The sequence below is a fragment of the Fulmarus glacialis genome, unplaced genomic scaffold (assembly GCF_000690835.1).
Source record: "Fulmarus glacialis isolate BGI_N327 unplaced genomic scaffold, ASM69083v1 scaffold1023, whole genome shotgun sequence".
NCBI classification, from domain to species: Eukaryota; Metazoa; Chordata; class Aves; order Procellariiformes; family Procellariidae; genus Fulmarus; species Fulmarus glacialis.
Genome location: NW_009203400.1, coordinates 39,054 through 64,957, shown reverse-complemented (window position 1 = coordinate 64,957; position 25,904 = coordinate 39,054). Strand labels below are relative to the sequence as shown.

The 25,904-nt window shown below is 42.5% G+C and overlaps 1 protein-coding gene across 1 annotated transcript in view; it reads right to left on the bottom strand.

Annotated features, from left to right (window-relative positions):
- Positions 1-22,820, bottom strand: part of KIAA1211L (KIAA1211-like ortholog) — a 26,326-nt gene extending 3,506 nt beyond the window's left edge. The window contains exons 1-7 of the mRNA XM_009574610.1: positions 22,754-22,820; positions 21,625-21,787; positions 18,580-18,715; positions 18,053-18,217; positions 17,354-17,422; positions 13,925-14,155; positions 10,154-11,768 (exon numbers count right to left, since the gene is read on the bottom strand). Coding sequence (XP_009572905.1) covers positions 10,154-11,768; positions 13,925-14,155; positions 17,354-17,422; positions 18,053-18,217; positions 18,580-18,715; positions 21,625-21,787; positions 22,754-22,820 — 2,446 coding nt within the window. The remainder of the gene's footprint in view (positions 1-10,153; positions 11,769-13,924; positions 14,156-17,353; positions 17,423-18,052; positions 18,218-18,579; positions 18,716-21,624; positions 21,788-22,753) is intronic.
- Positions 22,821-25,904: the final 3,084 nt, after the last annotated feature.

Sequence of the window (25,904 nt, the reverse complement as noted above, 5' to 3'; positions counted from 1 at the left end):
GCACCCCCAGCCGATGCCTTAGTCTGGTTCCTGCCTTCCTTCCACCCCTTTAGGAGCAGCCTCCCTCGCGCAGCCCCTTGGTGCCTGCACGCCCTGTGGGGGACAGAGCACAACGGCCTCTGTCATCTGATCACACAGAAATACTGCTAAAACCACAGGGTTAATTCACGGTCTTTTGACGTGAGGTTTACTTTGACTTATCCCTGCTGACGCTGACCGTGCTCTCCACTGGGGCCAGTCGTGTTCATCCTGCTCTACCAGAACTAAGATTTCAGTGAGAAAAGGAAAAAAAAAAAAGCGCTTCTTAGAGTAAAGGGTCAAAAGTGCTATTCTGCTGTCCTCACAACAGCTACTGAGGGACGAACAGTATCCAGAGGTATGGGGAAGTAAAATACCCTCTATTCAAATATTCTGTGAAGGGAAATCCTGTCTATACCATAAGCAGAACTGGATCAAGAGAAGAGCCTCAGCTCCTCTGTTGGCTCCAGCCCCCAGGGTCTCCACTTCTTCATTGGCTCACACTACACCCAAAATTCAGTTTTCCAACTAATGTGGAGCCTCCGTGTGTGTGAACACCCTTACAGCCATGTTAGAGTCTGGAAAGATGATTTAACCTTTCCCAGCCATTTCTGGCCACTAACATACCCAAATTTATGAAAAGCTATTTCAGAGCAGAAGTTACGCTCCTCATCCTCAAATCACACATGGTTCTGCCCCTAGGAAAAGGGTGCTGACTAGATACCTAGTGAGCATCCTTTGCAGGGACCCGGGAGACGGCAGAGCCATCCAGGAAGGATTACTGCCCTGGTGTGCCTGCCTGCCTCGGGGCTCAGCTGCTGCGCTGGTGTAGAGCTGGGCCACCCAGCACAGGACCCCATGGAGCTGTCAGATGCGTTTCTGGAGGGCTACGGTCTAATTTAGAGGAACGTGGCCCCGATCAGGAAAGCAGGCAAATGTCTCTGAAGGCACGTTTGAGATGCCTCATAAAGGCATAGGAGATGAAAGGGATGATGCTCTCCCAAGAGCTGGAGTCTGCAAACTCAGGCACATTACGAAAAGCCCACAAACTTTCTTTGCTCAGGGATTTTCTCAAGTCACTGTTGTACTTCACCAGAGACAGACTAGTTATTTGAGCAAGAAAATATTGTAAAGCCTATGTCAGCTAAAAACCACAAAAAGAGAAAGCACAAGTTTTGATTTCAGGCCAAAGCAAGATGTTTTGCCAGCTGATGCCTGCATTTCCCTTCACATTCACCTCATGTGATCTTGCAGGGAAACCTCTGAAAGAAACAAGCCAGAAAGTCCAGCTGTGCAAACGCAGCACAGATAAAGCGGGGCCCTTGGATGCTGAACAAGCTTCCCTCCCTCCTGCATGGCAAGCTACTTCAATTCTTTGCATCCTACCCACGCCACATCTTTCCATGCCAACAGCTGTTTCTGCCATAATTTTCTTCCCTTCTCTTCACTGGCTGCTGTCACTTCATTTTGTCTAATTTTACAGGATGATAGAGAATAAGGCTGGGAGAGATCTCAAGATGTCATCTAGTCTATCCTTCAGCTGCAAGGCAAGATCAGTTACAAGATCAATTTCACATAAACTGTTTCCTGACATATATGTATCTAACCCGTTCTTAAAACCCTCCAAAGACGGGACAGATCTCAGAGTCTCCCTAGACAACTTATCCTATGGCTTGGCTGTTCTTTTTCTACTTGATTTTTTCACTATTGGGTAAGTTAAATCTTCCTTGCTCTAATGTGAATCCTTAACTACTTCTCCTATACACTATAGACACGAGCAGATTATTCATAGCCTCCTTGCGGCAGCCTTTTATGCATTGGAAGACTTAGACCAAGCTTTCCCTATTTTTTTAACTTTTCTGATTGGTCATATTCTCTAGATCACTCTTGCTTTTATGGGAATTGGCCTAATTTGGTCCAAATCTTCTTCAAAATACAGTGCTCAAAACTGGCACATAGCACTTGAGATGAAATGGTGCTAGCATCAGGTGAAGTGGAAGGACTACCCCACTTCACCTGAGATGGCCTCCTGTACACATCAGTCAGTATGATGAGTTTCTTGCACAATTATGTTATTCCTGTTTTGTATTTAGTTGTGAGCTCCAGATCATGTTACTTCCCCTCTTCCATTCCCCGTTTGTATCTGTGCATTGGATTATTTTTGCACACATAACAGAACTTTCTACTTGTCTGTAATGAAAATATGTTTTTCAGACAATGTTTCTACTTTCTCAAGATAACTCTGATTTCTATTCTTGTCCTCTAGTGTGCCCGCAGGCTTTCCAGCCTGGTAATACTTGCAAACATAATAAGCACACACTTAGTTCTGTCACCCATGTCCTTAAATATACTGAATAGTGTCAGACCTAAGATGGCCACCATCTAATATGACAGCGAATCATTAGTTGGCACACTCAGTAGCTTTGCATCAACCCAATGAATGGCTTCACCATGACTGTATTTATAGGAACGTCATGGTATTTATAGGAATGCCCTATGATACCAGTTATCATTTGATTTGACTGCTCTTGACCAAGCCATGTTGGTTGGAACTTATATCTATGTTATCTTGTAGAATTTAGAAACAGCTCAATTATTCCCTTCAGTAATTAAGTGGTATATAACACCCTTTCTCCCTGTCTCTCTTCTCCATCTCACCTCCCTTTTCAAGATGTGCCGCCTTCTGGAGCCTTCCCTTACCTTCCGCAGTTTGCCAAGATAACCACTAGCAGCTCAAAGACTGCTAACCCATCTTCTCCGAGTATCTTAGGACAAACTTCATTAGGAGCTTCATAAGTAAACCCACACAGCTGAATTGATGTGATGTCTGCTAATGCATCTGCCATCGCATTCCCTCCTTTGTAGGCCATGCCCTTGGACCCATCTGCACCCATCTGCACCTTTTTAGGTCGTGAGCACTTTGGGCAGGACCCTTTAGTGCATTGCCCAGGTGCCACGCTTCATCAGTTCCCAAAGCACTACTGTGATACACAGATCAGCTGCCACTACTGAAGGTGATGGTGATATCTAGTGTTCCTCAGAGGGGAGGATCCCTCACTCAGTCCATAAAGTAGCTTTTCACTTTAGTTACCCTCTGTGCAAATTAGTCAACTCGTTTTCCTAGCATCCTGTAATGAATACCCATCCAACAGTTACGCTCAATGTTAGGAAGATGTTTCCCCATTGAAGCCTCCCTGTGACCTGCTGGACTCATGCTGTAAATCCATCCCATCAAACATACCTTTTCCCCCACTGTACAGGCCTCTTCTCAGCCCAGAGAAGACTGGGCTTCTCTTACTGTACAGCTACAGACACACCACCACACGCATCTTTTTCCACCACCTTTTTACCTTCCTTCACTGTCTGTAATGTCTCCAACATCTTTACCCAGAAGGCCTTTTTCAATCCGCCCATCAGCTTTCCCATGATACTGGGAAGCTGGCTTCTGCCTTGACGCTCCTAGTGATGTACTTAGTCTCTATGAATCACCCTTTGTGTTTTGTCCCATTTTCCCTGTCACACCACAGGAGCTTTCTGTAAACACCAACTGAACCACATGTTGTTCCTCCTCTGCTCCCACCACACAATCAATACCGACAAAATGACTGCTATGCCCAGGCTCTATTTACTGCGCTACATGTAATGATCTCATTGCTACCTGTGCTGCTGTTTCTCTGTCATCCTCATGGATTTAAGATTCATCTTTCTGTTGTTTCAATGTGCATTGCCTAGCACAACAGGGTTCCCAGTCCCGCAGCAATATGTCTGGAGGCCACTATTATAACAACGTTTTTCATAAGGCAGAGACTCTAACGAAGGCATCAAGCACTTTTGCTCTTCAGGCAATTCTCCTTGATGAGACGCCAGACATCCTACTCATGCCAATTAGAAGGCAGCCAAATTAGAGCCAAGTATCATCCCATAAGAGATGGTATCAGAATGCCCCTGTCATAGTAGGGAACAAAAGCTCTTTATCATCATCTTTAAAGATTTTATATGTATCTGTATGGGCCTGACTTAGGACAGCAGAACAGTATCACCTACAGAGGATCAAAAGCTAATCTGCTTCTGGGAAGGGCTTTCTTGTTTCTTTAAGCAATTATGTTCTGCCCTTGTTCCTGTGAGAGCCTTTGCTGCAGAAAGCCAGGCAGGCAGGCAAAGCAGGGGAAATGTCTTCTCTTCAGCAAAAAAACATCAGATGCAACCTGTGAAGGATTTGCTACCTCATCTGCCAGCCAGAATTACTGTAAGGGGTAGAAGAAGCGTATTCGCTATTATCTTTCCCATTGCCCAGAGGTCCTTTACATCCCTCTACCTCCATCTAGAGAAGGTTTCTTGGCATTATACGTGCACCGTTGTTCCAGCCAGAAGGATGAAAGGTGGTGAAGTAATCCATGAGATAGGACGGTGAAGGGAGTTGGCAGTTTAAGGTGATCTGAGACTCTCCTATGAAGCTCTTGGTACTCTGAGGAGCACCAAGATGCCAAAAGCTTTCTTGGGAAGTGATTACTCGCAAGAGAAGTGCTGCTTGCATGTCTTCTTCCTCAGTTCAGTGACTGATCACCTTGAACAACCCCTCCCCATCTTATCTCATCCGGTCATGAGGTAGTCCATGCGCTTTTATGGTTCACCACGTGGCAAAGCACCAAAAGTACTCAAAAGCTCAATCTAATTCCTGCTTCTGCTGCATGTCATGTGCATAGCAGCTAGCATAACAATTCTCAGCTGGTAAATGCCACTTTTAGGGCGATAATATAGTACAAAATGCAAGTGGCGGCATTGTCCGTCAGAAGTTGTGCGAGTGCAACAGGCCACAGCCTCCATAAATGCCCTGTGTTTTGCTTCTCCTCTGGTGAAGCAGGGCTGAGCCCTCTTGCTTCCGCGTTACACTTGGGAGATTTTCTGAATAAAACTAAAATCTGAATCATATTCTTCAGTTCTTATTACAACATGTTATTTTAAACAATATGCTATTCAACTCGTTACTTAATAACTTCATAAGCTAATAAAGGATATTGCTGGCAGCGATTTGTCTCTCGTTCACTCAGTTTTAACCTCGTGATCGCATCTTTCCCTGGTTTCCTTGGAGCTGGCTTGGCCTGAGGCTTTTTGAAAGACGAGTGAGCCCCTTCTTCCCCTTGGGATAAGTCACCGACAATGGGAAGATACCAGGCCAGAACTTGTCAAGCTGCTCTGTGCATAATGTCACCATGTATTAAAACTAGCATTTATTGTAGGCTGCCGAGGTCTTCTGCTGCCTCTTGAAACCACACCCAGAGGCTGCTGAAGCCCTCCCTTCACCTCTTCCCCACAGCCACCAAACACGCATGGACAGTTGCAAGACCAGCTGCTCCGTCTGCGTTCTTCACTATTTCCGCAGCTTCCAGACTGACCTCCAAAGATAAGCCCTGAAGCCAAGTGAACCATAGCCACCTGCTCAGTTCCCTCCCGCAGATCAGAATCTCCCAAGCTCTTCTCCGCTGGGTCTGACAGCGGCAGGGCTGGCTGCCTCAGTGGTCCCTAAGGGGGGAAATTCCCCTGCTGCAGCCCCATTTAATACAGGTATCTGTTTCCTTCAGTATCTTACTAAAGCAGCTTTTTTTTTTTCCTCAGACTAAAGCTCTGATCTTATAGATGAAATTTCTTCTGCCTAAATATTGTGGAAATGAATGTGTACACTTTGCATTGATACTTGGATATTATTCTTTAATGTGTGTCAGACTGGTTGTGTGAACAATAAGATGAAGATAAAACATTTCTCTTTATGTACAAAAGGAGATCTATGATTGACTTGTTATTGTGCATTCGTTTATACACACACATAGAAAGTGAAAGAGAAATACAAACCTATTTCTGTCTATTGACAGACAGATATACTCAGTGTATTCAACTGTATCTGGGTGTGTGTGTGCTGCTTATATGGATAACCACAGCAAAGGCATATTTAAACATTACCCTGAGATTTAGGGATTGATTTTTTTTTTAGAGATGGCCTCAGATATTGTACCCATTTTCTTTAAATCTAAAAGCCTTGTGCGCACAAAATATAGCAGAGGCTCTTTATAACATTTAAATCTCATACCTGAAAATGAACATCTTATGCCTGCCAGGACTGCAGAGAGTGGTTGCTCTTTACATGCATCTGTGCAGGCAAAAGGTCAGAGGCAGAATATTAGAGCCCTTTGAAAGTCATACCTCTAACAGCAAGCAAAGCTAACTTGTGGATTCCCTGCGTATTTTAAAAGCAAACATACTCAAAACTAATCCAAACAACTTTACACAGGGAGGTAACACCCCCTGTATACAACAGTGTCATTGTTTTATAACACTGTTTATGCATGCATATTTAATTCCACAGAGTTGTACCTTTGCTCATTTATAAAACACCACTTATTTTAAGAAGGGCTTTACAAATGCATATGGCATTTAGTATATCCTAGCCCACATATTTCCCTTTGTTTATTAAAGCACTACATGCATTTGTTTCAGTGTACACACCCAATTCCTTAATTTCAGACAAAGCTATTCTAACAGATTTGGCTAAGTATTTCTAACATTTCTTTCTTCTCTAAGCTGCTCTGAGAGGTATTTGACTTTTGGTTGGATCTATACCACCGATGCCAGGAGAGTCTTTTTGACACAAGAAACTGCTATGGTTGCATCAAAGTCTATGTCACTGTTGGAAAACAGCCATATTGTGAAATAGCCTGACATAACCGAAAAAGCAACTTCTTTTGGAAAAAAAAAATACAGCTTTCTTTTCAGCTGTAGCCAGGACAGCATTAAAGCAATGTCTTTTTTATGTAGAGAGAAACATTTTTCATGTCATTTCAGAGCCTGTATTTGCCAGACAATACACACAAATTTAATTCACCGTTACATTCACCGCCCCTCCCTGAGCTCCTTTCTTAGAGCATGTCTCCCCACCACAGCTCCTTAGTCGCTGATTTTTATATATCCCAATATGCACATTCACACAGGTATTGCTTATGGTTATTTTGCTCTTGTAATAACCTGTTAGGATATGTTAATTGTTTCTACACTTTACAGGATTTATAGCAAAGTGTATCAACCCCAAACAACACAGCTGAACCTTTTAATTCTTGCAAAGACTTGTGCCTTTAGCTCCAGAAACTTAAAAATTACTCCTCCTGGGGTGACTAATTTCACACAGACATTAAAAAGCCACCTTGCAGCCCCACAGAGGCCAAGCAATCCCCTGCTAGTTCCCCAGAAAACTCTGGAGAGCAGGAACGCTGCTTTCGCCCAGGGTGGTAAGCCAGCATCCCACCAGCTCTCTCGTTGCCTTTGCTACCAGGAGTGCTGAAAAGCTAAAAATGGAACTGAATGAACCAAATTGCTCGCGCTTACCCCATGACACAGCAAACTGACTTTTTCAAGATGAGTGTATATGAAAAGGGAATTGTACCCCCTTACATCACCATTTCACAGTTTGTCTTCTTGTTCAGCGCAGGGATTTCCTAACGCAGTGGGCAGAAACACCTTGACAGCATAAAGTGTCTCTCAAAGGCAACCACAGCTTTTCGAAAGGGCTGATGAACTCAGGGACTAGGAGAGGGCTGGGTGTCAGCATTAAGGGTGATTGGAAAAAAAAAGAAGTGGATTTCCCAGCAGATCAGGAGGCCAGAGATGGCTGGTAAGCCATGCGATCCACGAAGGGCCACACTGATCGCATTTGTCAGATTTCTGCTGCTTGCGGTTGCAAAGACACGCTCCCGAGTCGCTGGGCTGACACAAATGTTTCAAAGAAGAGCTTAAAATGACGTTTGGGCAGAGGTATTGCCCCACTAAGCCCTCATTGCGTCCCGTGGCTCTCCTACATCGTGGAGAGGGGCATCGCTTCTGGGGTCACTGTGCAACCCCCCCCCCCCCAAGGCTGGTGGGGTGCCAGGGCAACCAGAGGAGGTGGGCACACCTCGTTCACCTGCGACTTCAGACGGCCAGCTCAGGCTGATGTGGTAACTTAGCACAAGGAAGTGCTCGGTCAGATGTCAAAGAAGAAAGGTCTGCAGGAGGGTAGGAAGGACCTTGGGTCAATTTGGAGCAGACTGCTTTGTATTTAGAATTAAACTATTTCTGAGTTCTGGCATGCCCACATATCAGAACCCATTACCAAGCGACTCAAAGGTGGAAATACGTGGAAAACTGTAGCAGCTTTGCTTAAGGTGATATAAGAACACTGGTAGGGCAGTAGATAAGGAAGACTAATTACCATCACAGACCAATCTGAACCACCATGTTAAACAACCCCAGGCCACACGGATTTGGTGTAGGAGAGGAACACGTCCGAAACAGGGCTCCTCGACCTGCAGCCCCAGATTCAAAGTCCAGGTGTGTGCATCCCTGCCAGGGGGACCGGGACACGGCTCTCACCCACAGTCCCTATTTTGCAGAGGACAGTCCTGAGCCTGCGGGTAGGGAGTCTCCTTCACCTCAGGGCTAAGGAGCAGAGGAGAAGCCCGGAGGAGAAATGTGCTCCCCGGCTTCGTTTCTTCCCCTTCTCTCTCCTCCAGCACCTGCCATCTCCCGCCCTGCTCCCGCTGCAGGCACTGTAGGACTCAGCAAGAGGGAGGGGAAAAAAGGCTGTGTGCAGGAGCACCGGTACCCCTGCTGCTTTCCCCTGTCGTCTGCCAGACCAACCCTACCGTGCTAGGTCTCCTCCTTGCTTGCTCCCGGTATGACCCTCCCCAAAATCTCAATCGATCAGAGATTTGGGTGTCACTACAAATAATCAACTACTCCTCAGGGCAGGGCAGAGGGGAAAATGCCTTTACGGGAGCGTTAGGATTATACAAAGGGAGAGCGCTTTGCCTGCGGGATGCGGGGAGGCTCTGGCTGGACGGCTGTGGGAGCCTCATATGGCCGTGGAGGCAATGAATCCCCTCCTTTATGGCCACTGGGAGAGCAGAAAACTAAACGTGGCCAGAGCCCTGCAAAAACATCTGCGATGCTGCAGCAAATGACAACTGGAATCTGCTCTCACTCAGGGCATCAGCAGGTTGCCTCTGGGGCCAGGAAGAGGCTTTTGTCACCCTACAGGACAAGTGGCCTGCTGTGTCCTGAGGTCTTCTTTTGGCTTGGTGTTTCCCCACTCCGAAACTCAGAGACTGACCCCAACCAGAGGCGGGGAGCTCTGCAATGGCACAAAGAAACCTTTTCATTTGCTTGGCCGGCATCTCCTCCTCACATTCTTAACGTCAAACCCATGACCAAACAGATTCAGGGCAGGGAAGAAGTTTTTCCCATATATCAGAAGACCTAAAAATTTTTTTCCCCCTCTTGGCTGTTCTCTGAAGTGAAGCACAGAGGTCTCCTGCTAGAATTGCTTGAGTGTGCTTCACCTAACTTGTTTACTGTCGTTGCAAAGACCTCAGACAGTGGTGCCACTTCCAGACTTTTCTGTTCTCTGCCTGTAGCCCACAATATACTAGTCTCCCAAGGACTGATTTTTTTTGAACTCTAGCCCAATTATATAATACAGACAAGAGGGTGAAATTTAACCATCTGCAGTAGACATGATCTTACGGTCTCTCCTGGCTTTAAACTCCAGGAAGCTGCAGGGTAGTTAATTTTTGTTTTTAAACAAGGAATGAGTAATGATGAAGTTGGATAAATGAATAAGCAAAGCTCACAGGAGACAATAAATAAATGGCATGTTGAGCATGCTAGGCAGATACTAGTATTTCTGCCTCAGTACTACGGTGAAAAGGAAGGTCTAGAGGTCTGAGTCACGCACACCACTTAATATGTGCTCCTGGCTTTTGATTTGCCATACAGCAGCTCTAAATGGGGACACTTAGTGGCTTGATATTTCTGTTTCACAATACTTGCTAATGCACTTGATTTTTTGCATGTCACTGAACATCCTTTAAACAATGCCCTGAAATGCAAAAATCAGGCAAAACCATCTTATTCTGTCTGCTGCTTCTTCCCTGCTGTCCTTCTGATAATCTTTTCAGGAAGGGAGAATCAGGGAGCAACACCCAGAAGGCAGAGCCGTCAGTTTGTGCTCACCAGCATTGTGATTGACACGACAGGGCTGCCTCATGCTCTTTCACAGGTAAGGTCATACCTTGCGAGTTAAGGTAACTTTATAAAGTGTTGGAAGTCTTACCAGGCACTTTACAAGGATTTGACTTTTTCTCCAAGTCTCTATCTTCGTTTCTGGATTCAGGAGAGTGAATACCTTTGTCCTGCTTCTCCTTGTTTGCAGTAGTATTTGGAATGGTTATGTTTTGCAAGGCTGGCTTTTTAGGCAATGGAGGTTTGCTACTAAGCTGTTCAGAGGACTTCGCTTTGGGTTTGATCTTTTCATTTAAAGAATCACCAATATTTGTATCGGCTGTTTTTTTGATCTGTGCCGTACCAACTTTTAGAAAGGAAGTCAATCCCTCGTTTTCTAAATTAAACTCTGCACTGTATCTTTTAATCCCTTTTGATTCTGGTGACGAGTTGTCTCTATATTTCAAGGACAGTGAGGTGGATCTAAGTTTCACTTGAAAAGGACTTTTATCTTCACAGCTTGGCCGATTCTGAGATACCACCGAAGAATCGCTTGGCACCGGCACCGCATCAACAGCCGGAGAAATGCAGCCAGCCAAAATTTCTGTAGGTTGGCCTGTGTTCTCAGAATTGGACTCTGGCAGCAAAGCCTGCTTTCTGTCCCTATTTTTCTCCTCCTCCTGATCTGATCCCTTCTGAAAGTCTTCTTTCCACTTCTCATTTTTCAAGCAGACCTTTGCTTTGGACAGGAAGAATCCGGTATTTAATGGGCTTTCCAACTCTGATATTTCTGGGAAGTGTAGGCTTCTGGTCCTTGGTCTTTCCCGTGCAGAGGAGACAGAAAACTTTCTCATGGCATTGAGTTCATTTGCTGCTTTTTCAGCTTTCTTCCCCAAAAGTTCCTCCTTGTGGACCAGTGACTGACTGTTCTCCTTACCAGAAGCAGCTGCCTCTTGTGCAGTCTTTGTTTTCTCTAGAGAGCAGGAAGCAGATGATCCCATCCGTGTTGAGGAAGCAGGATGTGAAACACGGAACAAGTCCATGGGCTGGAAAGAACCTATGGAAAATTGCTTGCTGGACTCTGACAATAGAGCAACCTCTTTCTTTGCTTCTTTATTACAGGGCATTTCCACAGGTATCTGATCATCCTTCTGTATATTTTCTTCTGACCCTTCCAAGCAAACAATACTATTCTTACTAATTGAAATATCTTCTTCGGATGGTATTTTATTTACCGAAAACACAGTAGGAAGCTCCTTATTTTCTTGATTTAAAATATCGATTGACACATCACTCACATCCTCAGACAACAGAACTGGTGTTTCTGAGGAATCTTCTTGCTTTTGTACTTCTCTGTCTGGACCAGAGTAGGAAGACGTTGCTGAGTCTTTGTCTTCTAACAGCAATGAGGACTCAGACTTCACACACATTGTTTCCAGTGTTGGTTGGCAGCCCTCTGGTTTATTCTCTGGTAGCAGGGCTTCCTGTACAACAGCAGACTCAGAAGTGGGCTGAGTCATCGCTGGTCTCAAAGCAGGAGGAAAGTCCTCAGGCATTCTGGGCTTCCGCCAGGAAGCCACATCCTGCGCTGCAGCTGTGCCGCATGGCAGTTCTTGATCGCTGGGTTTAAATACAGCATCTGGCAAGTCTGTCTGCATCTCCTTTTCATCATCCTCTTCTTCTTCTGGGGTACAGCTCAAATCAGTCAGAGATTCAGACTGGGTCCTCTGCAAGAAATAAATTCAGAAAGCCCCATCACCATCTACAGATTCACTTTTTTTCTTATTCATCATTACATTTACAACCGAGATCTTAGAGAGGAAGGCAATACTTGCCTCCAGTGCTGAGCTTGCTGTTTTCTTAACCTACATACTGGATGCTTTTTTATCTAAGCAGATCCTGGAATAATGTATTTAACCGATATAAAAGCAATGAGTGACACTTCCTTCTGCACAACTAGTGCTTTCATGCCTTTGTAGATGGGAAGTTCATCAAAACAATGGCCATTGGACTGTCCTTGGCACTTGATTTCCCAGAGCATACTGGATATGTTGTATTGCTCTTAGGCAAAAAGCAGCACTCGAAAGAGAAAAATCTGTCCCTTTGTATTTTGCTACTCCATACTAGCATTAAAAATAAAACAACCCATTCTTCCTAAAGCATGATTCTGAAGAGGGGAGGGTACATAGACAGAAGAGCAAAAACCTAACAAGTCCATCCGGTTATGACACTCTATGCCAGCTGAGTATCTACCCCCATATGGCAGTCTTCTGTCTAATCCCACTGCCATAGAGCATTATAACCTTGCCTCCTTTGTGTATATCTTCTTTTTTTTTCAAGAGTTAGACTATTTGATAACAGTTTATAAATGCATATGTAGTTATCTGTGAGGTCTTGTGATTAAGCTTCAGGTAAGGACTGGCTAAATGTACAGGATTATTTGAAAGCACATTATTAAGCTGCTGAATATGCCTTTTTGTATGGTGCCTGTATCAGCTCACTGATTCACTGTAGTTTGTTGGGTAAATATATATTTTGGATGTAGGCCCTAATTCTAAGAACACAAAACTTGCACTCTGAAGATACTTTTAGGGTTCTTCCGACTTCTTTTTTTGCAAGTGCAATTGCAAAGACAGAGCTGCAATGCCACGTGCATTCACAATCCATATACACAGGAACGTAAAAGCATAAGACATCAGTTAGCCAGATGCAAGGTGCACAGGCAGAGTCAGGCAGGGAAATATTAAAAATTGTATTATCGATAGATGTGAACACTCTCTATGGAAAACCAGGAGGGCTCAATCATCTAGTTTAGGGCAGTTTATAGGCATACTGGACAAAGCAATTGTATTTCGGTAACAATTTTACAATGGAAGAGGAGGTTTGATCAGTGAGTTATTGCTTTACATGCGTTTCTAAATAACTGGCCTCATCGTTGTATTGCTCGCAGTGGTGCTCTACCGAGCCCAAAGATCACTCACAGATTTTGGAAAATACAGAATATCAGCTAAGTAATATTTAGAGACAGAGGGAATAATATTCCTGGTGTTAAGCAAGCTAATTTAATGGCTTCAATGTATTTAAAACATTGAAAGAAACCACAGACAATAAAGTGCAAATATTGTAGTAAGAGCTGCAAACTTTAGTTCTAAAAAGAGGAGAGAAAGAAGAAAAATTAAGCTATGCCCTTCATAAGATATGACGAATCAGACTAATAGTGTTTTAAAAGGATGGTTTTAAAAAACAATGTTTTTTTAATAGTGTACACTTTTTAATAGTTTTTTTTAATAGTATACACCTTTTTTTTTCTGTGGAGATTTATTTTAAGTCTCTGTAGTGCACATAAAGGGTTTACAAGTTTTGGGGCAGGGAGAGGGCTGAATTCAGAACAGTCCTAATGTACAGAATTTGGCTCTAATTAATAGGTCACAACTTACTCTTTCTGTACTTTTTGAAAATATAAGCCCAATTATATGTGAGAAGTTAAAGCAGCTCCTCCATCAATAGTCTCTCAAAGACTCAAGATTTTACAGGATCTTTCAGACTAGGAAAAGTACACAAGTTGATCATAACACTCTCCGAAAAAATTTTTTTAAGTAAGAAATGAAGCAGTCAGATACTAAATTGTATTGCACGCTAAATTTAAGAAGAAATTGTTGTGTAAACTGCTGCATCAAGAGTTAACAAGTAAACCCATAATATTTAATCTGTTCCTAATGTCTACTCCAGATATGTAGCCTCATCAAATAATAGCTATTAAAACCCAATGAAATATCCATGCCGCAATCTGACTTTTCTTATCATATCTGAGTTTGAAATACAAAGTCCGGCAAGAACTTCCTGGTTTTGTGTCAAAAGTGACACTGTTTATTTTCAAAAGTACCTGAGAAAATCTTCTCATTTTACTGGATCTCTGGTTCCGGGGTTTTATTAAAAGCTTATGTTTAGCAGCAGAATTATCCAAGCAAGAGGAAAGCTCAGGTGGAGTGTCAAAAATGGCTGCAGGCGAGATGGTATCGTCAGATACCTGGGAAGCTCCAGTTTTAGCACTTCCATGCCTGGGGAACAGCTGACCATCTGTAGAGCGAGATCTAGAAGAAGGACCCAATGTAACCTGAAAAAAAAAAATCCCCAAATAGAGAATCAAATAAAGAAACAAAGACATGAAAATAACAATTCTACAAAGAAGGGGACATGTTCATTGACATTTTAAGGTTGCCTGTTTTAATTTTTGACATCTCTTTAAAATACATTGCATTTCCTAATGTTGCACATGCGAGTATTGATGTTAGCAATTCTGCATTTTTACCTGCTTGAATATCATGGTATACAGTCCAGTGGGAAGGACCAAGTCACATTTAACTAGAAGATCTAAAGCACACAAATACATGGCCACCATGTTTTAGAAGACAGATTTATGAAGAATATTCAGTTATAGAATGTAAAGGGCCAGTTTCCTTTCTGCGTCTGTCTTCCAGCATCTGTGTCTAGGATCCTACCCACAGTTATGCTGGGCTGGAGCATCTCTAGCTTCCTATACTTCATCAGATCCCTTCCAACTCTACAATGCCCTCCTAAAGACAAAAGAATCAAACATCAATGGTGTTGACACTTAAGTCAGCTTGCAGTTTTTCTTCATGTATCTATATCTGCAAAATAACTAGGGAGTTTACCTGAAATGTAACATTTCGTTAATATAGTATTCTGGGGAAGACAATGATGGGCAATTCCTACTAGAGGCCAATAACCCATCCAGAAACAACTCCTGAATGCTCCAAGGGGTCCAGTACTTTCATGAAGCTGGAATCCAGCTTGCCTGTGCTCTTCACCAAAAACTACCCCAGTCCCAGGGCTGATGCAAAAAGGAGACTGAAAAATTTATGAAAAATGACTCTAAAAAGGGTTCTTCCTTTCTTTTGGATTCAGTTTCTGCAAATAGGCAAAACAATATTTCCAAACTATCTGTCATGGCATTAACATGACCTCTGACAACTCGTGACAGCACTCTCTTCGTAGGCTTGAAATTCCAGTTCATTTCATTAGAGGAGCTTTCCTCCTTTGCATGCTTTCTTCTGCAGGCTTTCTTCTTTTCTTTTTCTTTTTTCTTTCTCTGGAAGTGGTATTTTACTGAGGGGTTGGAAGGGAGAAGGGGAGAGCAGGATAGCGTTCGTTTTATTTTGGGAGGGAAAAAGCATCAGCATTTTCTACAGTAGAGTTCTGCATTATGCACTGCAGCCAAAAGATACTCTGTAGTGTAGCCAGGGCCTGCTACAGCTTCCTCAATGGCCAGGGGAAAACTCCCATTGATTTTAGCGGAGGCTGGGTCCACAGTTTCTGATCATGCTTTCTATTTAAAAAAAAAAAAAGTAGCTCAGCCATGCTGAATAATGGATGCTCTCATTAATTTTCACTCTACAATATCTGCAGTCTAGTACTCAAACATGACTAATGTACAACAAACGATAGGTGGCTGCATTATACATTAGTACCTAACAGTGAATACATTGACATTTCAGCTCCATGATAAAGACGCAGCACATGTTCTCTTTCAAGGCATGTCATTATTTGCCTGCCTTTCTTTTGGCTTCTGCTTTTCCTTGAGAACTTTGCATGTCTTCTCGTTGGCAGTGCTCAGTGTTGGCCATTACGCTGGAAAATCAAGAATCTGGTTTGTTACTTAAATTTCAGCAGCCCGAGTGAATGCCAGCTCTGAGCCAGCTGCAGAAGTCGCCTGTCCCACAAAGACTGGCTCTGACAAAGCCTGTTAGAGGAGGGGACGGCTGGCAGACCCCTTTCGTCAAACCCCATGCGCACATGGCTCAGCTGTCCTTCAGCTGGTCACGCTGGGTGGCACAAGGTAGGGGGCCGTCAGGGAGCCAGGATGGGTTGGTAAGGATCCTCTTCTCCCTTCTTCGATCCAGGAAAGCTTCCAAGACACAGCAAGGTGTCACTGCTGCCCAAAACCTCAGGGTTGCGTTGTGCAAAACTCCTCAGCCCTGCGAGCTGATCTCTGACTTCTAGAAGCAGGACTAAATCTCTCTGAAATGCCAGCTTGGGAGGAAAGTCTTCAGATGGGGCTACTTTCTGGCTGTGCTCTGAAACTGTGCTGAGATGAAGAGAGCTCTGAGCTAAATGATGGGGCATGTGGAAAAAGCTGAGCAACCGCATAGTCACCACCGCGTCTCAGGAGTCAGCGAGTGAGTCAGAGAGTGATGCTAATGGAACAACAGGGAGACATAAATCCTCCTTTAGCAAACATGCACCTGGACTGGACAAATTCACAGTGAGCCTATACCAGTTTTCAAGAAATACCTTCTTCACGTGTTCTGTTGTTTTTCTTTAAAAATATTAAAATTCCACTGCATATAAGCAGTTTTTCAAACAGCTTCATGTGGAATCTAACAAGTGTGGCTAGAAATCTTTGCTGAGCCCTGCTGCAGCTGGCCTTGAAATAAATTTCACGTAATTACCAAAGAATAGTCAGCTCAGGACTAGCTTCTCTATTTCCTTTCTGCAATTCCCCTCCACCCCTCCTCCTATTTCTAGAAAACACTTTTCCCTTTACCCCCTGTGTTGTTTCCACCATGACTCCAGCTGCGGACAACTAAAAGGGACTCTTCAGAGCCTTTCAAAACCGCCCTTTAATCAGCCAGAACGGCTGGCTGCTAATTGAAGAAAGCCATCTATTTGCCTGTACTCAAGTTCTGAAAACATCACTTCAGCAAAATTCACAGCTCGCACTGGCTCACGTGGCCAGAATCCGACTGAAGGCTGAACCTCAGGCTCCTAAGCAGCAATGTCAGCCACTATCATCAGGCAAACACTTTCTGTATCAGTGGGAGGTAACCTTGTACTTAAAGTGAGGGAATGGGCAGATTTCAGAGGATCTAGATTTTGTTCACAGCTCCTCAACAAGTTTCCTCCCTTATCCTATGCATGTAACCCAAGCAGCCTTTACTGCAATTTCCCATCTTTAAAAAAAGGGATACTGTTTCCGTGTCTAAATGTGGTTGGTCATGTTTGGAGATTAAAGCGTGTCTGTAAAGTTTGCTAAAGGATATGAGCTATTATAGAGGGCTTAATTATTATCAACGGGAGATTAGTTGGCGTCAGAATTATGTTGATAAATAATCATAACGTTTATGTTAGATGGACAGGCATTAAAAAAGCACAGCAAACAGGCATGCAATTACATACATACAAGGTTGGTTTTTGCAGCAGACGGGCAACAAAATAATATTTATGTCTTATATTTTTTTAAAAAACTACTATGCATAATTGCTTGGCCCTTAATACATTTGGCAGAAGTTACCTGTTCTTCTTCTTCACTGCCTGTTCCAGCTAAACTCAAAGAGCTAAGGTGCTTGTGAGAGTCAGAGAACTGTGGAATGGAATGAGGAAGAGATTCAGTAAAAGATGACAAACGAGGTAGATATACTCGCAGAAACCATCTACACAAAGTGCACACAGACACTGACAATGTAAGTTGTTTTTCTCTATAGTCTTAAGGATTAGCAAGGACACTGCAAACATAAAGTGTAAGACATGCAGATAAAGAATGAAATAATGTATAGCAAAACTATAATTTAAAAAGAAAAAACAGTTTCAAATTCTTTTATATTTCTTTTTCTGATGACAGCCTAGAAAAACATTAAAGAAGAGAGCTCTCTTATCAGCACATTCAAGGGAGAATACAGATTTTTCAGACTTTTTTTTTTTATGCCTGGCAGTTCTCTGTAGTCCGTAAAAAAACCCAGCATCCCCATGCACGCACACAAACAGATCATCTCCTTCCTAGTTCTGCATTTTCTGGCATGATATTTATATTTTAATAGGAACAGAGATTCTAAGTAGCTGTTTACACAGAGAGATAGCATTTTCCCATTTTGAGTAAGGTATTTCAGGCATAAAGTAGTGATACATATAGCAAACCAATAATATATTCTGCCTTCCACACATAGGTAAAACAAGTTATTAAACACTGATTTTTGTCAACACCGGAACTACTCACTCTTGTTGTTGTGTCTGAATTTAGGTTTTCATGGAGCAAAGACATTTCTGGAGGGCTCCTGGGTAATCCATCATCTTCAGAACTGGTCCCAGCATCCTCTGTTCGCTTCGCATGAAGTCCAAATGGAGGCGGAGGTCCCAATTTCATGTTAGGCTGGAGTTTCAACTTCAGCATGGCATAAAATACATTAGCATGTGATAATGATGGAGGTTTCCCCAGTACATTTTTTAGCTCAGGTCAATGAGTTACCTTTATTTTAACTTCATAATTGAATGATCCAGGGCACAGGACATCTCATTTTAGACGTTCTCTTAGGGAGCCCAACAACCTATCCATTTTTCAACTATCATTTAAGTAGAACCAAGATATGATACTGCTGTCTAATTAACAAATGCGACATTTAATGTAAGCTGCAGACAGATATCACTTACTAATCAAATGTTCAACCACAAATATTATCCCAAAAAATCAAGCCCGGAAAGACATTCCACCTCTTGCATTTGAAAAAATTATGTTGTGTAAATTACCTGTAAAGCTCTAATCCGATCAGAAACGTTTTCTTGGGAAAACACTCTTACTGGCCTTGCAGGCTCTTGCCCAGTTTCAGGGATGAAAATGCTATCATGTGACAAAGCTCTGCTTCCCATAATGCCTTTATGTGTCCTAGAATAATATAACAACTGAGTGAAAACATACAGACTTTTTTGACAGTCCTATTACTCTTAACTCAGGTGGTCTGTTGAACATGGAGTGGGAGATAGGTGCACGCAGCATACATCACACACGAGATTCCAGACTTTGCCATGAATACAATACAGTCATTCAGGCTAATCTAGGTAACACCCCTAAAAACCAAACAAAAATTTGCAAATGCTGTTATCTGTCATGTTAACAAACTGAATCAAGGTTAAAGACAGTTTAACCCCAGCAATTGAATTATATCTTATGGAAAAGCTACTGCCTCTTGGCTGGAAGCCAGCAGCTGGGTGGCATGACAGTGCCGCAGGCAAGCCTAGGTGCAAAATGATGGGAGTTCACATAAACGAGCCTGTACCTGAGATGGACTAACTTCTTGCTAATGTAAGAATGTGTCTTGCAAATGACTGACCATTACCATAGGAAGAATAAGTACCTTTTACTATTTAAGTGTGGTACAGCATTTAATGTATCTCTGCCATGCAGGTCATTAAGAAAAATACTCCAGGCAATATAGTCCTCACATAGAATCATTTGCATAAATCCTTTCAAGATGCTTACAAGGTCCTGTGCTCTATATCAAGATCCCTGGGATTTTCCCTTAAGAGCCTGGGGGACACATTTTTTCATGGACACTCTTTGTGGGCTGGTGAGAGGAAGCAGGAGATGCTTTGTGGGTAGCTTCTCATGCTCTGTTTCCCACTTTTGATGCATGTGGTATGTAACTTCTTTTGCAAATGTTACATGTGGGGCATGAACACCTTGTTTCCTCATGGGAATGGTACAGGAGACCCACGGACAGACAGCTAGCTGCTAAGAGGTCTCTTGTGCTCATTTTCCTCAGCTTAGCTCATAGCCTAACTGAGCAGGGACCAGAAATGCGTGCACATGGCATTTCTTTTAGGACTCACTTCTTTTAAATTTTTTAAATAAGACAGCTATGAAATGGCAAACCAGAGTACAGAATACAGAACTGTTTGGATTCATGTAACTATCAAGTTAATTCAGCTGACACGCTAGAGAAAAAAAAAAAGAAAAAAAAAAGAAAAAAAAGGAGGAGAACTGTGTATTTTTGGATCTTAGATACTGTCGTAGGGACATTCAGGAACATAAACAAACATGGCAGAAAGTAACATTTTCCTTGTAATGGCTGCTATAAATATATTTGATAAAACAATAGCAGGAAAAAGTTGATCTGTTTTTTTTTGCAGAAGGAAGGAAAGCCTGCTGCTTCTGCTTAATGCCTTAGAGACATTAGAAGAACAATTTCTCTAAGTGAAAATGTGATCTCTGCAATGCATCCAGGGTCAGACAGATCTATAGCAATTTGCAGAGTAAGTGCCAGTCAGGGCTGCGATGGCTGCTGAATGCACCGACATTTTACAAAGACTGCAACGGCAGTCAGATAAGCAGTGTTGTTGCACGTGCACATTTATCCCTGCATGCTACCTTTGCTTTCTCTTTCTAGCAGACACATACCTCCCGGATGCGTAATGGAGGTACCCTAGATGTCTCCTCAGATTATGAGTGCTTAAATTAATTTTCCTTCCTTTCAAGGAATTTCCTGGTCTTTGTCTGTCTAAACAAATATTAAGAAACAATAATGCAACAACCCTGCAAGTAATGGCACAGGAACACGGCCAAAACAGCCAAAGATCGTACCCACTTGAACATGACCTCGTTGAGTCGTGCACAAGGGAGAGAAAAGCTAACCATCCATATCTTAAAAATATGTTGTCAAACAACAACGCTATAGCCCACTGTTAGACCTGGTGCTGCCAGCCCGGAACACCTGGAGCTTCAAGCTGGACTAATATTACTGTTGCCAATGCCACAAAAGAAAAAACAAAAATCGTCAATAATTTCTTTTGGTTGTTTGGCGCTGCCTGGTGGCCGCGTTGTATAATGTCGTTTTAAATGGCCGGGATGGTTTGTCTTTCCCATCCCTGGGCACAGCAGCATCTCTCGCCTGAGGACCAGGAGGCACAACATCCACCAATGCAAGGACTTGCTTTTTAGGGAGCCAAGGGGCTCTTCAGTCCATCTCTCCATCCAGAAACACATTTGAACTTTAGACCAGGTTTCTCATGGTTATCTTTTCAGTAGTGGGTAACATTTTTGGCAATGCCTGAACAAAGACAGGATTTTCAGAGGCAGACAGATACACAGGCTGGGATTCATCTGGCCTAACTTCAGACATTAAACCACAGGTATCTACATTGGAGCTGGTCCCCCCAGCTCTCAAGAAATAGGCACTTCTAGAGCCTGGTTCATCTGAACAACTTCAGATGTCTACGCAAGAATGATACGAGCTTTCTTAGTAATGTTGACTTCTCTCTGCTGATTATATAAAGGCAGCTGGTGACTAACTCAGATGCAGACATTTGGCCCTTGATCAGATGAATCCCATGTATACAGAGGAAATAAAGGCTTCACAGCCTTTCTGCTGATTTCAGTTGCAGTCACCCCCTTATCCCTTCCTTGCTCTAAAAACCTGGCATAAATGGTTAGGCATCTAAATTTCTTTAACAAACCTTGGGAGACACATCTTAGAGGCATAAGACAATTCTGGCAAGATATAAGTTGAGTACCTAATTCATTTTTGAAGATGGGAATTACATTCTTTTGAAACGATAACCCACGGCTTATTTATGATTAAATTAAAGCATTCTTAGTTATTGTTTCTTGCTGCACCCCATCCAATTCCTTTGCGATTTGCCTTGCATAGCCATTTTAATTTGTACTTTCTTGAAAAAGCCAACTGTTTGAGAATGCAGCATTCTGAAAAAAAGGAGGAGGCAATTTTGGGGTGTCTTTAATCAATAAACATGGTGGCAGTTCTGTATTTGTTTACCAGCCACAGTCTAAAGACTTACTCGAGTTTGTCTTCAGAATCATAATTAATGTGCATGTCGTGTGAGGCTGCAACATCGCTTGTTGACTGGCATAGCTTCAGACTGCTGCTCCCAGAAGATGTTTCTTTCCTTTTCTTTTTACCAAAAAACTTTTTGAAAGACTTGAACTTTGATTTTTTCTTTCCTAAGTGAAGAAACATAAAGAAGATGCAACCAGCAGCATTTGCAAGTTTTTAGAACAATAATAATTCCCTTATAATTTCTTCATAAGTGGATTTTTTTTCCCTGGAAGAGGCAACACAGTCCGCTCTTGCATTAATGTCTTTCAAGACTATACTGATAGCATGAAATTACTATTATCTTGGAGAATGGATTGCAATGTTTATGACACATAAGAAATAACCTACAGTGTAGGATCTTTCTAATAGAGTTTCTACTTGCCTCTCGAGATAATGAGACTGTGAAGAAAAACTTCAGTATTAACAGCCTGGGATACAGAGAAGAAGTTACAACTTGGAAACCCACTGCCTTTGTTCAGCAAGCTAAATAGTGATGATAAGAACAATGTTGTTACCAAAACCAATTTAAATGTAGAAAAGTCTTACTTAGGTGGAATGTGCAGTGTTGGGAGGCTAATGCTTTTATAATGTCAGTTTTATAATAGATCCCAGAATATTTTTAATGTTAATTACGAGACTCAATGGATCACAAAGTATTAAACTAGAAACTAAGCAATAATCTTGAAAAGCAATGCTAGTCTGCTCAGTAAGGAAAGACCTGAGTTAGGATCAGTTGCAAGCTCTGTGAAGGAAACTACTTGAAATGAAAGCAGAGTTTTGCACAAGACATCCCAACAACTTGTGCCTGTCTCATATAAGCTGGCATGACAGCACTGCGAGGCATCCCTGTCAGCATTTCACTTATTGTTGGATCTTGTTGGGTAAAAAAATTAACTTTGTCACAATATGCTAGAAAAATCTTATTTCAAGACTCTGAAAATATCAAAAATATAACAGCTCTTGGAGACAGGAGGAGAGAAAGGAAGAATGCATTTCCTAAATAAACAGATTGATTTCTGTGATAGAGCTAAGGCATTGAAGCTCAAGAAGTCACAGCACTTCTCATTCACTGGGGAAGGGAGGAATTCTACCTGAATTGTCCTCTCCATCTCCTTCAGTCTCTCGCTCCTTAGGGTCCATTATCCTTGAGGAACTCATGTGACAGTCACTAAAGGAGGTAGAAAAAGTGTCAGTCATATCAGCAAAATAACAGTACTTCACTATATATATGTACACTTACATACAGGCAAGCTACTAAAATACAAAAATATAAAATAATATATTTTGTGTATGCTTTTATATATAAATACATAGACAATATGTCTAAATACGTATTATATCTATACATAAATACACATAAAATATAAAAATATCCCATAGGATGAAGCTTATTAGTCTAAGGAATAATAAATTCCATAGAGTATTTCCACTTTCATAAGACAATAGTACCTTATGATTTAGTTAACCAACTAGCCTCTCCTGACTGAAAATTGAGTTTCATGAGATTCTCAAATGCTTCTAAAAGCATGCACCAGAGGAGGTGGGCTTCTTCGACTCTCCCTCTCTACGCCTATTCTGACCAGACAAACTGCCTTTGTGATAATTACAGCATTTGGGTAATATGTACAAGTAACATTAGTAAAGAACTGCACATATTTTTCCTTTATTTATATCCAATTTGAAGTATTCTATGGATTCTAGTTTTTCTTCTTTTTTAAGCAACTTGTGAAAAGATAACAACTCTTTTTATTCTTTTGTTCGTATAGACAACAGAAAAATACAAGTAAAAATAAAACAATTGATTTTCTTCTTTTCTTCTCTCTTTTTGGAAGCAAAATATCACTTTGCTCATGAAGGTTCCTAAATTAAAAAATATTTCCAAAATTGTACATGTCCCACGCCTGAGGACAGAATATCTGCAACTTAAAATGCATTTTCAGAGCAGTAGTCTGTTTGTGCTCTCTTTTCTTCATCTGGAAAACCATAATTTCATGGTCAAGGCAGAATAAAGTCATGGATGCCATTGTCTGGATGGTGGGTTAAACGCTGTAGAATAACTCTTTGGGCTGTAGTGGTGACAGATGCTCATGCCACAACCCAGATGGGAAGGTGAGTACGCCGCAGCTATTTTGATCTCCTGAAGTACCAGCATACTTAAGTAACAAGGCTCGTAAATTCAAAGAGTTAGCGAAATGGCAATGAAACATTTATTACTTGTCTAAAACACGACGTGTTGCCTGAACCATCAGCAAGCGCTTGAGCTGGGCTGTGACGAACGGCTGCACAACAACCACAGCAAAGGCATCTCTGCTGCCCAGCGGCTCCGGGGCTTCCCCGCCAGCCGGACCCGCACGCTGGTTGTAAAACAACCCGCTGCCACCACCCACTGGGAAACCAAATCAGAGTTAAACACAAACATGAGGGTGAGCAACTTTTGGTCAAGGGCATCTGCCTTACTTAGGGAGAATTAGTAAGGAACTGGCCCTAGAAAAGATCAGATGGATGATACATATATTTTTAAAGTAAATGCCCGCTGGGAGGTGACAGATAAATATGTATTGTGGGCTGTGTCATATCTAGTCAATTATTAAACAGGCTCAGGGTGTCTCAGATTCACACTGTCATGTTGCAATAGCAATGGCAGGAGTGCAAATCAATGCCTTTAAGGCCTTGCCTGTTATATGCATGCCCTGTAGCTTCTATAAGCTACAGGCACCTACAGGTGGGCTCCTGCAGTCTCTATATAAATTATGGATGCCATAACTCAGATCCCCAGCTGTGGCCCACTGGCATAGCTCCGCTGCATCCAGCTGCACTCAGGTGAGGGTGTATTTTTTTAATCCAAATGTTTATATGCGATACTTCACTAGTTCTGAAGAACAAAGCCACCGGGGGATAAATACCCACATAATGGAAATGTTAGTTTGAAACATGCAGGCAAGTATAAACACGTTCCCTCTGGCAAAATTCAAGCAAATAATATATTATATTTCTGACAAACCAGAAATGTGTTGTTGTCCCAGCCCAAACCTTAGCAGCCAATTTTCTAGAGAATAAAAATGATTAAAAAAAAGTTAGCTCCACCATAATGTCAAAGAAGATTTGTGTGACTGATCTGTGACATCTGAGGTCATGAAAAGTGTTTCCACTTCATGTGCCAAACATTTGGGGACAGTAATACGTGACGAGGGGTGCGGCATACAGCTCCTCACTTAGGGGAAAAAGAAGGACCCTGAACCCCGATGAGCTCTCTCCTTGCCAGCTGCGCGTCTTGAAGCAAGGTCCTCGCTCCCCTTCTGATCTCACGCGGCCATTCTTCAGGTCTGCCACGTTTTTGCTGTTTTCTAAGGTTATTTTAAGAATTAGTGTGTCTTTCCAAAAAGTGCCCAAGACCTGAGGAAGGCAGCCTGCCACCGGCTGTGCTTTCGGGGATGTCTCTTGCAAGGGCGCAGCACGGGGCGCAGGGCTGGAGAGCCGGCATGTGAGAAGGAGCCAGGTCCTTGGCCAGTGTTGTGCGATTTGGTATACTACCTATGTAGAACTTATGTATGTTGGGGTCCAGAGAAAGAAAAGACTTTCCAAGCTATAAAAGGAGCTTTAGCTTCTACTCTGGCACTGGGATTGCCAGATTAATCCAAGTCCTATGAACTATTCATGCATGAGAACAAAGGAGTAGCCAGCGGAGTCCTTACTCAAAAGCTAGGTCCACACTGCTGCCCAGTGGCTTATTACTCAACTCAACTGGATCCCGTAGTGGCAAGGAATAATTCCTGTGTTAAAGTGACACCAGAAACAGCAACTATCATAAAAAGGAGCAGACCGTTCGTTATGGGTCACCGAATAACTGTGTATGTCCCACATGAAGTAGAATTGATTCTTAAACAACATGCTACATAAACATTGTCCCCAGAAAGAGCGCATCGTTATGAATTAACGATTTTAAATGCGGATAATATTACTTTGAAAAGATTTAATGTTTTGAATTCAGCAGCTTTACCGTCTGTTCCCTCTGATGGCGAGCCGCATCATGATTGTGCTGAGGTGGTGTTTCACTCCAGCCGACTACAGGAAGATCTGCGAGATCAACCTCTAGAGAACTTGGATCTAACCCTTTTCACCAATGGATCTTCATACTACGTGAATGGAAAACGGCACACGGGCTACGTAGTCATGAGAAACTTAAAGGTACTTGAAACAGAACCTCTACAATCCTCAGTGAGTGCCCAAGGGGCTGAATTAACT